Here is a 14,241-nt window from a genome sequence, read left to right on the forward strand (position 1 = left end):
GGTAGAATTATCAACCGTGAATTGGTGGCCGATGTTTCTGGCTCTATTGTTGGGTGTTGATGCCATTATCTTAGTTTTATCTTCATTTACTTGCAGGCCCATTACCTTTATCGCCCTATTGATTACGATATATTTAGGTAAGGTTTGCGATTTAAAGTTCACAATACAAGACATATTCGACAATTTTTTCCTCATTAACAATTTTTTCTACTTTACGCGTAATTCTTTTAACGTTTGCAATTTCAAATATGCAATGACTATCATACTGTTTAATTCTATTTTTAATATACTCTTCCGATAAATATGTGTCTATATCCCTAATAACTCCTTGTCTGTATAAAATAAATTTTGAAATATACAGATCTAAATTATTTAAACGAAATATTTCTAGAGTTTTGTTTTGAATGAGGTTATTAGCAGTTTGATAATCTTTGCATTTGACTCTAATTCTATTTCGGCCAATGGCGTCTATACTTTAAATCATATTGTCTTCTTCAGGAAAGTTAGACAAAATAATTTCACCAATCTTTAAAGGATTTAGTTTACCTTTAAACTCAGTAGAGCTATTCTTGATATATACATGATCATTAATATTTAATAAAAATGCTTGCCTTACCTGTTTTGTTACTTTTTGTTGTGTTTCATTCGGATTGGTTGTATTTGGATTATTCATTAAATTTATTGGTATAGGAGTACTTACAGAAAGATCCATTTCGGCATCACTTTGATTATCGAATATATTTCTAGACATAGCTGGTTTTGCTGGTTTTTTGGGGTCAGCGGGTCTCCCCCCGCTATTGACACTCATATGGTAGGTGGTTCAATAAACGATATTGCTGTTAGAATGCAACAAATTTCACAATTGAATGCACAATATTAATTGTATTAAATTTAAACAATGGGCGGCGCTTTACTAGAGTCTTGATTATTGCTGTACCGAAGGCACGTCTAATTTCTATTAATACTACTACGGAATTGTATTAATACTGTTTAAATCTCTAAAAATTTGTAAGGAACTTCAAAAAGCGTGTTTCAACTTTGACAGTTTTTTGGCGTTTTTTGCAAATACCACTTAGTACCAAAATCTTTTTCTACATTATTATACGGAGTAGAGGCATGGACGATCTGGGAACCTTCTTTAGGAAAGCTCGAGGCCTTCGAGATGTGGTGCTACAGGCGCATCTTACGAATTTTATGGAAGGATCGTGTGACTAATATTAAAGTTCTAGAATGGGCAAGGAGTGCGAGATCTATAACACAATCAAAGAGCGCAAATTAGAATATCTTGGCCATGGTATGAGAAATGAACAGAGATATCGCTTATTTCAACTCATTTTTCAGGGCAAGGTATTTGGAAAGAGAGGACCAGGGAGAAGAAGAATATCTTGGCTTCAAAACCTAAGGAAGTGGTTCAATACATGTACAACCGGATTATTTCGAATAGCTGCAAGTATAGTTAGGATAGCTATTCTGATCGCCAACATTTGGAACGGATAGGCAATATAAGAAGAAGAATTTCCATATATTCTTATAATGATAGCTTAAGACCTTAATTTTGAATATGAAGAATTTGAAATTGGTTATTAAAAGAATGATTATAATATAGAAGGTGAAGTGCGTAAGTAGAACCTGTTTTTCTAATATTGAAAGCCCTTTTATGTTCTGCTATCCGTTTGTCAAATGTTTTACCCGTTTGACCGATGTAAGTTTTGGGCAGTCATCATATGTAAGTTTGCATACACCACTGTGTAAGTTCTTTTTCTTTGGCTCTTGTGGTTCTGAATATATTAGCTTAAGTTGTTGTTTGTTCTGAAAACTGGCGCCATTCCTTTCTTTTATATGTGTTTGACTATTTTTGGATATCTTGTCTGTATAAGTAATCGAGCAGAAAGTACTGGGTTTTTTCTCTGTTGGTGGAAAGACTAATTTCAGCTTACTTAGTCATTACTTATTACTTTTTTGGTTTAAAATTTTGTTTATTGTCTGTTCGTTGTAGTCATCGTTTACTGTCATTTGTCTAGTGATGTTCAATTCTACCTCGAAGTTGTTTTTTATATGGGAATTTTTATTAATCTATGCAACATGCTATGATAGGCTGTCAATTTATGTTGTATAGGATGGGATGATGAATTGTGTATAGTTGTGTCAATATGGGTAGTTTTATGGAATACGGAAAATTCATGTTTATTTTCAAGTCTGATAATGTTTAAATCTAGAAAATTTATGGATTTATTATGTTCTGTTTCTATTGTTCAAGTCTATTGTTGTTGTTAAGTTCAATATGATTATGGAGTAAATTAATATCAGATAAGAATTGGTCAAGTTGTCTCTTAGCTCCTGTAAAGCATACCAGTTAGTATATCGTTCATTATCGGTTTTACATTTGTTTGAGTTGCCAGTAGATAATGAATCAAAGTAAATCATCGATGCCTTTAACCACTTAATGTATTATCCCGTGTCTGACACGGAACGGCTTGCCGGTAAATTCGGGACTTTCCCGTCTCTCACACGTTCTGCTGTAGTACAGCTTTATTCAAACGTTTTATGGCCGTTTCTGACCCATTCATGACGCATTTATTGTTATTTTAGTATTTTTTTTTAATTTTATTGTCAATTTTTTTTAAGAATTAGAATTAATATTTTTTTCCTTATTACAGTTTACGTTGAATTTATATTAAGCTGTACTTTGTCTATTTTCGTTTTCGTCAGGTAGTAAATATTTTTGTGTTACATTTTCAGTTTAGTTTATTTTCTTTATTTAAATGTTTTATGACCTTTTTTAACCCGTTTTTTGAAATTTTTTGAAAGTTTTTTCTATTTATACGCCCTTATATGTTTTTGCTTTTAGTTATACATACATATTAAATTTTGTAAAGTAAAAATACATTTATTGTGCCCCTTAAAATAATTTTTTAAATTATTTTACATGCATACTCGACTTGTGAAATAAAAAAATGATAATTTTTTACAGCAAACTCGAAATTAATGTGTGCATTTAGTGGTTATAACTGTAATTGCATAACATCAAGTGCAACATAAGTGAAAACAATTATACAATAGTTATTACAATACGACACAATCTTCACAGACACATCTGGTAACTAAATATAAATAATTAAAAACGTCAATATCAATTTTATCATTTTATACAAGTGATTAATACTATTACTCCCTTCAGTATCTTAATCATCGATGTAATTTAAAATATTTCACGTGTCAACAAAATATAATAAATTGAATTTTTTAAAGATAATACTCTATCAGTAACACAACATTATTACTTTTGATATTTTAATATTTCACCAAATTGCACCACCATATAAATATTCGTTTATATTTCTATAAAATAATCAAAACATTAAAGTTCAAAGAGGTTACTACTTCAGATAAAATTATTCATATACAATCTTTTCCTGATAAGCTCTGATCCGGTGTATCAAATATTTCGTATATATATTCAAAAAAATATTTCAAAAACCAAATTTTCATCAAAATGACTTGTAAGAAGTAAGTATATTACTTAGGTTAAAAGTATATGGGCAAGATTGTTAATAATAATTTAATTAGTGTTAATAAGGAAATACCTAAAATCTCTCCGATTTCATTTTTAGTTATTTTGTATTACAAGTGTGTCTTGTCCATATACTCGTATTTCTTTAAGTTAGAAGAGATATTATTTTCATTTTGTACTAAGTAGGTTATTTGAAATACAACGCAAAAATGGGCGCTTCTGTTAAAAAAACACTGTGTTTCTTCTTTTGATTGCATCTGTGGTTGACACAAATTGTCTTAGATATATTTAATTCGTCGCTGTTGTAGTTGTTGCGTGTCACTTGATCTTTTTTTTTTCGAAAATTCAATAGTATTAAGGTAATACCCTATCTATATTTTTTTCGAATCTATTATTTGTATTATCACTTATTTTTTACTTAATTCTTGATGTTTCTGTCCCCTTTTGTCTATATTTGTCATAGTTGATCATGTTTCTGTTTCGTAGTTCTTAAAATTAACTTTTGGTTTTATTCTCGAGTGATGATTCTTTTTATATTTTGTACATTCCCTTCAATAGAGATTCTCCTAATTTATTACCTGATACTTGTATCATCTGGTATAATTTGTTTTTTATACCTATTTATATTGTTGATTATTTTGGCGTTTTAAGTGTACAAATTTTATTTAATTTTAAATCTTCTTGATGAACGATTAAACTACGTCTCAAATTTTGTAGCTTATCGTCAGGGTTATCACTGTTTAGTACATAAAATCGGTTTGAGTTACTGTATTTGCCTTATATCGTTTATTGAATATCCGAATTCGGATATTCAATTAACGCTTATATAATACATGTTTGGTGTCTGTCATTTCATTACATTTAATAGATTATTAGCTTAAATAGATTATGCCTTATTACAAAATAAATATCCATTGTATCATTCCGTCATAAATCCTTTTTCTCAACCGTATGCCGCATCACGTTACTTTTCGTATCCCTTTTTAAATACTTCAATAAATTCATTCTTATTTCACCAAATTCTTTCCTCTACCTGTACGTTTTCCCCAAATATTGCTTTGATTTGGTTTGGACTTACTTGTTTCCATCTTCTGTTATTGATAAAATCGGATTTTCTTAACCTATTTACTCTCTGTTCCCGATTCCTAATCACTCAGAGATGGTTCGTCGCGTTTTTGCGACGAAGCTGAAGGCCGTCGTCATCATCATATTGTAACGATTTTAAATAAAACGAGCGGATTTTATATAAACTATTTATTTACAGCACGATATTATCTTTAAACCTAAACTAAACTAATAACAGCGCTCCTTATATATACAAAAATACATTATTCTAGAACGTCTCGATTATAGTTAATCTCTATTCGTTGCAAATGCCGGATGTTCTTGAATCACAAGTTCACTACTCCGAACTCCGGCCCCGCAATATGTTCTGGAATGCCTTGGTCGTTATTTCGAACGTCTCGAAGATTCTCGTATGAGTCTTTTTGCCGAATTACGACATATTATACGCGATACGTCAAAGGTAACCTTTTTTAATTCATGTTATATACTACATAAATTAAAATTTCAAATCAAAATTGTTGTTCTATATCTCCTGATAAATATTTCTATCTTTTCTGAAGCAATTAAAAAAAAACTTTGTTGATAAAGGAAAAACTGACGAATAAAAAAAACTATCTCTCTGATGATGAGTTGTCCAAATCCTTGTTCCTCGTAGCCTACACTATCTATTCTTAGCAGTTCCCTAGGTAATCAGCAATCTTACAACAAATTATTGCGAGCCTCTCGTCTTCAATGATCTCCTTCAGATGCACGTATCGTTCAAAAGATAAACTTCTTCTCCTCTCGATAAACTGAATCTCTCGTTCCAGCCTGAACAGTGACTCTTGGAATATATAAGTAGAAAAGTACTACTTACAATATTTTACTGGATCAGCTTCCGTCAGGATACACTTAGTCCACGAAAACTCACAAACATTCACTTCTAATGCTTACTATCATTTGGGAACCGCCAAAGAACTACGACTGTTCGCCTTGCACCCTTGGAAAACAACTGATTATCTTTTCTCCCTCAAAAATCTAGCTAAACTCTCATCCGTACATAGCCATCCCACCTTTTTTTTTATCTCGTCCAATCCCGTTCGTCATACGTATCCCGATAAACCATTTAGATAACAAACAAACAATTTTACCTACAATTATAAATTTCCTACAAACTATTAACATGCTAATCGGTTTCTACAAATTCTTAAGAATTAACGGAGAAATATAATTTCTAAATTCTACCCTATTGTCTTTATTCACTGTACAAGTCCATTTGGAAAACCCGGTCGTATTGTTCAATTCACTACGTTCACTCAAATATATTTTACAAAGAAAATAATTTATGCATATCTTAAATTTTTGTTTACTACAGGTAATCCAAAGATAATGGACTTTCATTTCTTTGAAATATCTTTCATAGGTTATCAGTTGAAATATTTTGAATTATTATGTTTTATAATTTGAAATATATTAAGAGCAAACCAATATTATTTTTAATTTTTACATAGCATAACAACTCTCCAGGATATCTTGAAAATCTATTTAGATGGTCTATTTAGTAATTTTAATTTTATCTTTGGCGGATAAAATGAATCATAACAATATATATATATATATATATATATATATATATATATATATATATATATAACATCCTAATAGAAATACTCATTCTTGTGTTGAAAAAGAAAAAGATACCAATAAATTTAAAGAAAAGGATACAGTTGTATTCTAACAGTTATGACCTATGGAATGGAGGTTGTGACACTTACAAAGTTGTCAGCCAATAGATTAAGAAGAACACAGAGGGTTATCGAACGAGCTATATTAGGAGTTTCTCTGAGAGAACATATACGAAATGAGGACATGCGAAGAATTGCGCAAATGAAATGGAGCTGGGTAGGACACGTGGCACGACAAAACAACGAAAGATAAACGGGAAATATTATACAGTGGAGACCACGCGAAAGCAGTCGTAGTATAGGAAGATCACAAAAACGGTGGCAAGACGACATAAAAGCAAAAGTGGGGAGAAACTGGAACCAAATAGCATAAAACAGAGAAGAGTGGAGAGCTCATGGGAAGGCCTTTGTCCAGGCGTAGATGCAAACAGGCTAAAGAAGAAGAAGAAGAATAGGATATAATGCCTAATGAGACAAAGAAATATTCACGGAAGTTTAATTTTAAAAAGTATTTATTGTGAGGTTGCTTGTCTCGTCCACTGTCGCATACACTGTTGAATCATTTTGGTTTCATTTCATGAAATTTTTCTTTAGTTTTTATTTCTATTGTTTTTTTTTTCATTCTGTGTTGATCATCTTTAAAAAATTTTTTTTGGGCCTTCTAGTCTGTTTTGCAATAGTTGATATTGGTTTTATAAATGACTGACCAATCAATGATTATAATTAAATATATTATATATCTGACGTTTCGATTTCCAAGTTGAAAATTGTGTTGTGTTGGATGTTTTCACCAAAACTACAAATTGGTCAACATATGGCATCGACGTTAAAGCCAACAAGTTAAAACACCTTAGATTCGCTGAGGACATCGTGAATATAGCGAACACATTCGAGGAATTACAAATTATCATAAAGGAACTCGCAGACAGCTCCCAATACTTGGACCTTAAAATGAATATGACAAAAACAAAAATAATGACCAACGCGGACGATTCCAGACGTATAACTATAAATGGCAGTTAGGTAGAACAAGTCCAGGAATATATCTACCCAGGCCAAATTCTGAAACATAACAAAGAAAACCAAAGTGCGGAAATCGCTAGCAGTTCCTTGAAATGCATCCTTTATATCATGACATATGGATTTCAAACCTGGACTCTAACCAAGGCAAATAAGAATAAACAAGCCACTATAGAAAGAGCAATAAAAAGAGCAATTTTAGCTATACGACTGTCAGATAAAAAGAGGAACGACTGGGTTAGTTCAAAAACAAAAGTTGAGGATATCACAACAAAAATTTTCAAATTCAAATGGTGTTTCGCAGGTCACACTGCTAGACAAAAAGACCAACGTTGGAACGCCGCAATACAACATTAAAGACCGTACACAGTTAGACGACCAAGAGGAAGACCATAGATGTGATGAGTGGACGACATCAAAAGAAAAACCGGAACTAATTTGAAGTATGTTGCTTAGGACAGAGATCGATAGGAGTTTTGAGAGGCCTATGTCCAAAAATGGACGAGAGAAGGATAAGAAGAAGGTGTTTCCAACAATAATTGTGAGTGAACCAACGATACCAATGTTGTTTCATAAGTTATTAATCCTCAAAATACTTTCTAAATACATGTACGGCATTTATTTTAAATGTCATGGTTTAAAAATCTCAAACAGTTTACACGGGCGTCTTTTACATTTTGCATTAGAGTTGGAGTATAAGAGAGCTTTTAAAGACTATTGTTTTCCAAAAATTCCCCACAGTATTATTGCTCTTTTGAATTTACTTGAATCAACTCTGGAAATAGTTATTACATTTTTTTTGGTACTGCCAAATTCTGTTTTTTGGCATTGTCGAAATTATGTTTTTTGATTTCGTCAAAATTGCGTTTTTTACAACAACTGTATGTCTTCTATTCGACGTTTTTTTGCATAAAAAATCCAATTGTCATGCGAGCTGTGTGCGATCCTACATGGTCTTAGTTGATTCATTTTTTAGGGTTGATGTGTTAATGCTCAGCGATGACTTGTTGAATAATCAAATGGTTGTAAACCGCAATAACAGTTCCTGATATTGTGGAGGAGTTGTTGTGTTGTTGTTGTTTTGTGTGGAATATCACGACTATAATTTTGAAAACACTTCCAAGTTGGAAAACGTACATAGGAAATGCTATGACATATAGAGACCTCAGAGAAGGTGATTGGTAGAATAGAGTGTTTTAGAGGACGAAAACAGCGAAGTCATAATGGGAAAAACCGAAGAAAAAAAAATGGATGAAAGCACAAAGATTTTTTAAAAATAAAATTGGTGTTTCATTGAGTTTTAAACATTATTAAAAAAAATGAACAAGCCAAAAAATGCAAAATAATGATAAAACACTAAATTTTTACAGGTTGGTGGTGGTTTTATAGGGGTGAAAAAATGTTAGAACTTATCAGCTACCCCAAATAAAAAAGAAGGCTGTACGTTATAATTATAGAACCCGAGATATTGTACCTTTTTAAATGGACTTTGTGCTTAAAAGAAATTCCCTCCACCATTTTATTTTATTTTAATTTATTTTATTTTATTCGCCCCGATTCAATTTGATTCGATTCGATTCATTCGATTCATTCGATTCCATTCCATTCCATTCGATTCGATTTATTTTTTTTTATTTTACTTTATTTTATTTTAATTGATTTTATTTTATTTTATATTATACAAATATTTTAAAATCAAAATTAGATAAATAAATTCAGTCGTTCTCGAGCTGTTATAAAAACGTTACAAAAAAAAAATAAAATGACGTTTGTTAAACATCATAATTATTGATGCATCTTTCCATTGTACTCTGTGCTCGTTATCCCATGTTCGCATATCTGAGATTTGTCCAAGTCTCTGTTCTTGATGTATACTTCATGTGCATTTATCCTGACACTTATTGGTCTTGCGGTTTCTGCAACATAGACATCGTTGCATTTACAGGGTATTTTATAGATTTGAATCCCTACTTGTGAAGGTTTCTGAATTTCTTGTGGTGTTTTGTTGTTTCCTTTCTCCAATCCTGTGAATTTTAATTCCTGTGAAATTCCTTATTTATAAATGACAATGGGTTGTCATTGTTTGTCAAAACTTTTATTAGCAGGCTTTTTTCTCCCTGAAATGGATTTTCATTGTAGTAGGTGTTTCGGGCTCTATCATATAGTGATTTGATAATTCCTTTTTTGACGTTTGCGTTGTGGTTTAAGTGGTAATTTAAATATCTGTTGGTGTGGGTTGGTTTTCTGTAAACTTTGTGTGCATATTCTCTTGCATATCCTGTGGTCAAACTCAATGTGTCAACTAATTTTAATAAAAATATCTTGAAAAAAATATTTGTCAGTTAAAATTCTCTCAGCTTTGTTGTGGCATCGTTTGCATTTTGTTTACATGATCTTGCTCTAATTACGACATTTACGAGTAAACACAGGTATGAGCTTTGCAAATTGAAATTGGATAATCCATAAAATTTAGAAAATAGTACTCTTTGTCTTTCAGGGTCGATCTTCTCGTGGCATTTTTCTTTACAGGGACATTGATATTGTGTATTTATCGATTTAACGAGAACGAGAACGTCTTTAGTGTTAGTGTATTCCTCACCTTTAGCTCGTTTGTTTTTTCTCACTTTTTTTTCCACGTATTATCCTTGCGAATGCGTTTCCTTGTCGTGTTTGTAGAAACTGACGACTGGTCTTCTTCATTAGACAAATCTTCAAGAATGTGTTCCAAATTTGGCGAAGAGCTCCTGCTGCGATGATCTGGAACATACTCGGAATCTGAATCCTGATAGTATATCTCGTAATTCATTTTCGATGTTATCAGTAGTTTCAGCCCCACTCCCTCCATCATGTGCAGTTGCTACAGCTCCAGGAACATCTGCAGCAAACAAACACAACAATAATTACTATTTATGTAAGATGTAAGCTTTGAAAAAATTAAAACAGTACAATTAATGTTTTTTTGTAGGTTATGTTAACTTGACGAAGGTTATAACAGTTGAATTGTTGGTTAAATAACAGAGAAACTCACGTTTTACGTTACATGCAGTGCCTTTCGCGCCTTCGTCCTCACTTTCATTCATGTTTTTATTGATTTTCTAATTAAAACACTGTTATAAAATAAGAAACACGCAAATAACCTCTCAATAATATTCACAATGACAGTTAAGCGTTGCCAATGCCAGAGTGGCGTAAGTCACCTGGGTCACTATGATTTTTAAAATGGAGTATAAAATTACAATGCCAAAACAATACTAGTGTCGCGATCTGTTATTCACGGAGAAAACTAATTTTGGGCCACTGTGGCTTTGAAAATATTATTATTTTACATCGTTTTTTGTGATAAAGTCTAATATGAAAAAATGTCACTTTGGCCACTCTGGTTCTGGTGGCCTCATATCGAAATGATCTTTACCAAAAGGTTCCGCGTAGAGAGACTAGTTAAGAGAGAGTTCAGTGTACTTAGATTTAAGATGTAGCAATTTAAAATCATCTTAAATTAATTTCTAGTTCTAATTTTTTTATTTTTTGTTTCAGCCTGTACATCATAATTTCCTTATTGATGCTTTGTATATTGCACTCAAATTGTATTTCACCAGGATGTAAATTTTTGGAAGAAGAGGAACAATGGGAATGCTATTCAATGACTCTTAAGTCTCCTGATCCGGAATTAGCGAAACTAAATTCAACTGAAGTTTTCAGTTTAGCTTTATATAAAATTGATGGACATATGAGTTCAGACCTGTTGACAAATTTCACTAGTTTAAAGGTATTCTTATTACTGGAAAATGAATTCAAATCTTTTAAATTAAAATCAAACACAATTCAAAGTTTATCTTTAATCAGAAACAAATTTCCAAAAGGATCAAATATTAAAAATTGTTGTTACAAATTAGAAAAACTAATACTTAAAAATAATACTGGTCCTAGTTTAAAACACGAAGTATTATCTAGTTTCAAAAGATTGCGCAGTTTAGATTTAATATCACAAAAAACGAAACATATAAATAAACACATATTTAAGGGTCTGACTAAATTGAAGAAACTTTCAATAGTGAACTGTTCAACACAAAATATAGCCGAAGATGCCTTTAGAGACCTTTCTCATCTCCAGGAACTCTACATAGAAGATAATAGTTTAAGAAACATACATCCAAAAGCATTAGAACCATTAAAACAGTTAACTTCGCTTAGTATTTACGGTGAGAGCTTACCTCCACTACCACTTAATATGTTTAGTGAGCAAAAGAGGTTAACGCAAATTGGTTTACCTACGAATACGTGGAAATCCATAGATGTTGAAAAGGTGCCAGCTATGTTTCCCCGGCTAAATTTTTTTTCTTATATGGGTGGATGGAAAACGGAAGAAGACAAAAGAAATACCAAGTCAAATGTTTTCACGAAGTTGACTAAGTTATTACTGAAAAGAGATGAAAATATATACTAAATGATAATGAACTCAGTATTAATAGATTAAAAACAGAGGTTTATTTTTTTTTGTGATAGAGAGATAAGTAACATTAATGAAAAGTGTAAAAAATATAAAACAGCTTTAAACTGCTTTATTCTAACTAAATCATTAAAACAAGTTACCTATCGATATATTATGTATTTTAAAATTTAAATTATTATAAGTTAAGTCCTATTTATTTTTTATATTTAAATGTCGTCTTTTTAAATTTTGTATATCATTATTTTATTAAAATTTTCTAATTCGTGCTTTTATTTTATTTATACAATAGATCTTATTTTTTTGGCATAGACATTTGCCATTCAGCCAGTCACAACTTTTTTAAGTTCTTCCCAAAGGAAAGAAAAGAAAATAATTTTTATATTAATTATATTTTAAAAACATATTTTGTTGTCAGTAAAGGAACAAACATGGTTCCTCGCTTCTCGTCTAGGGACCCATCAAGACATTAAATTAAAACATAAACTAGACTGGGTCACGGATAGTAGGTTTAAAACAAATGGGATAAAACAAAGGTTACTATTTTAACTGGGCTTATAAATTGAGGTTACTTTTCGAAATAAATTCTGTTAAGTAGTTAAATACAATTTTGTTATTTAATGACAAAAAGTAACAAATGTTATATGGTGGAAGGATTTTATGTTTGATTAAATTTTTTATTAAGTAGTCAGTTTGTTGTATATATTTATTATTCAAAGAAAATGTGGTGTAAATTTGTTTCTTTTTGACAAACTTCACATAAATTTGAATTTATAATTTTAAGTTTTGCCAGATGAGCCGAATAACATGCGTGTCCTGATTTCATTAAGATAATAGATGTAATGTATCTACGTGGAACAGAGTAATTTTTAAACCAAAATTCACGCGGGATTGTGGGTTGCATGAGTGCATCTTGTGAGTTAGAGTGTTGCCTATATTCATGATATTCTTGTTTCCACTGATTGTTTACAATATTCTTGATTGTTACAAATACATCTGGTATGCAGAGCTTATAATCTGTTTTCGCACCAAAATCAATGGCTTTCTTAGCTAATATATCTACATACTCATTAGGCTCAAGCCCTATGTGAGCTTTAATCTACAAAAATCTAACTGTTCTTTGTTCCTGATGTAATTAAAAAATAATTTTTTTGATTAGAAGGATGTAAATATTTGTGATTTTGGCTAGGAAAAGATATAGTCTCAATGGCTATAAGAACCGACAAAGAATCAGATGCAATTATTGTGGAGTTGTCATTGAAATTTTTGAAATACTTTAATGCTTCATAAATTGCTATTGCTTCAGCAGTAAAAATTACGACCTAGAGAAAACATGTTTTCTATACTTTCTGAAGGAATATAAAAAGCGCATCCAATGCCAAGAGAAGACTTTGATGCGTCTGTATAAATAACTGATGATGCTGGCCAGTTTTCTAATAAATTCCTTAAAATATTGTAGCTGATTGCAGTATTTAGATGGTACCTTGGTTTAATTACCGTAATAGTTTCCAAAAAAAAAAGATAAAATTCTTCAAAGTTTGAATTATCATATGTGTATAATTTAATGTAATCGCAATTTGAGAGATTTCTAAAAGCGTCATAAAGTGGATGAGAGTTTTTGTGGATCCAATATTTATTTGTTAAATCTGCATTATTAAGTTTGCTAATACTGCAGTAAAGAGAGCAGTTTCTATGCCGAATATTAATCAGAATATTTTGACTAAGATATTCTCTTCTATAGTTGAGTGGAAATTCTAGTGGTTCAAAATATAACGAATTGGTTGGAGTTGATTTCATAGTACCTAGGCAAATACGTAATATTGTATTTTGAAACACGTGTATATTCCCCAGGATATACTTAGCTGCTGAACCAAACAAAACGCATCCATAATCTATGATTGATCTTATGTATATATATATATATATATATATATATATATATATATATATATATATATATATATATATATATATATATATATATATATATCGGTTTCAAAACGTCTTGCGTCGTTGTCCGATGCCTAATTTCCACGAATTTCTATCATTCCAATGTTCTTCGGTCAAGTCTCGGGAGCTCATTGCCTTTGTTATTCCCTCCTTCCATGTTCTTTTTGGTCTTCCTTGTTTCTTACGATTTGGTGGTATCCATTTCATGGCGATTTTTGGTAGTCTTGTTTCTGGCATTCTTTGAACATGGCCATACCATATAAGTTGTTTCCTTTCTATATCTGTTGCCAGTGATCCATCTACCCCCATCCGATTCCTTATTTCATCGTTTCTAATTCTGTCTGCCCTAGATATTCGAAGTGATCGTCTAAATACATCCATTTCTGTTGCTTCGAGTTTTCTTTTATTGCTTTCTGTTAGTCTCCATGTCTCTGTACCATAGGTTAAGCTGGTTTTTATGAGAGATTCATAAATCTTATGTACGATCGATAAAAAAGTAACGCAGTTTCTACATCGACTCCCCACCAAGTTTTAGAAATTGCCTTAAGGAAATTTAATCACTTATTACATCTATTTAACATGAA

The 14,241-nt window shown here is 31.3% G+C and overlaps 1 protein-coding gene across 1 annotated transcript; it reads left to right on the forward strand.

The window, feature by feature from the left end:
• The first annotated feature begins 3,354 nt into the window (after positions 1-3,354).
• On the forward strand, positions 3,355-11,975 carry LOC140437208 (uncharacterized). Its single transcript, XM_072526575.1, has 2 exons — positions 3,355-3,507; positions 10,795-11,975. Exons 1-2 carry the CDS (start codon positions 3,494-3,496, stop codon positions 11,702-11,704), a joined length of 924 nt encoding a protein of 307 aa, XP_072382676.1. The 5' UTR covers positions 3,355-3,493; the 3' UTR covers positions 11,705-11,975.
• The last annotated feature ends 2,266 nt before the right edge of the window (positions 11,976-14,241 follow it).

Source organism: Diabrotica undecimpunctata, chromosome 3 (assembly GCF_040954645.1).
Source record: "Diabrotica undecimpunctata isolate CICGRU chromosome 3, icDiaUnde3, whole genome shotgun sequence".
In the NCBI taxonomy this organism is placed as follows: domain Eukaryota; kingdom Metazoa; phylum Arthropoda; class Insecta; order Coleoptera; family Chrysomelidae; genus Diabrotica; species Diabrotica undecimpunctata.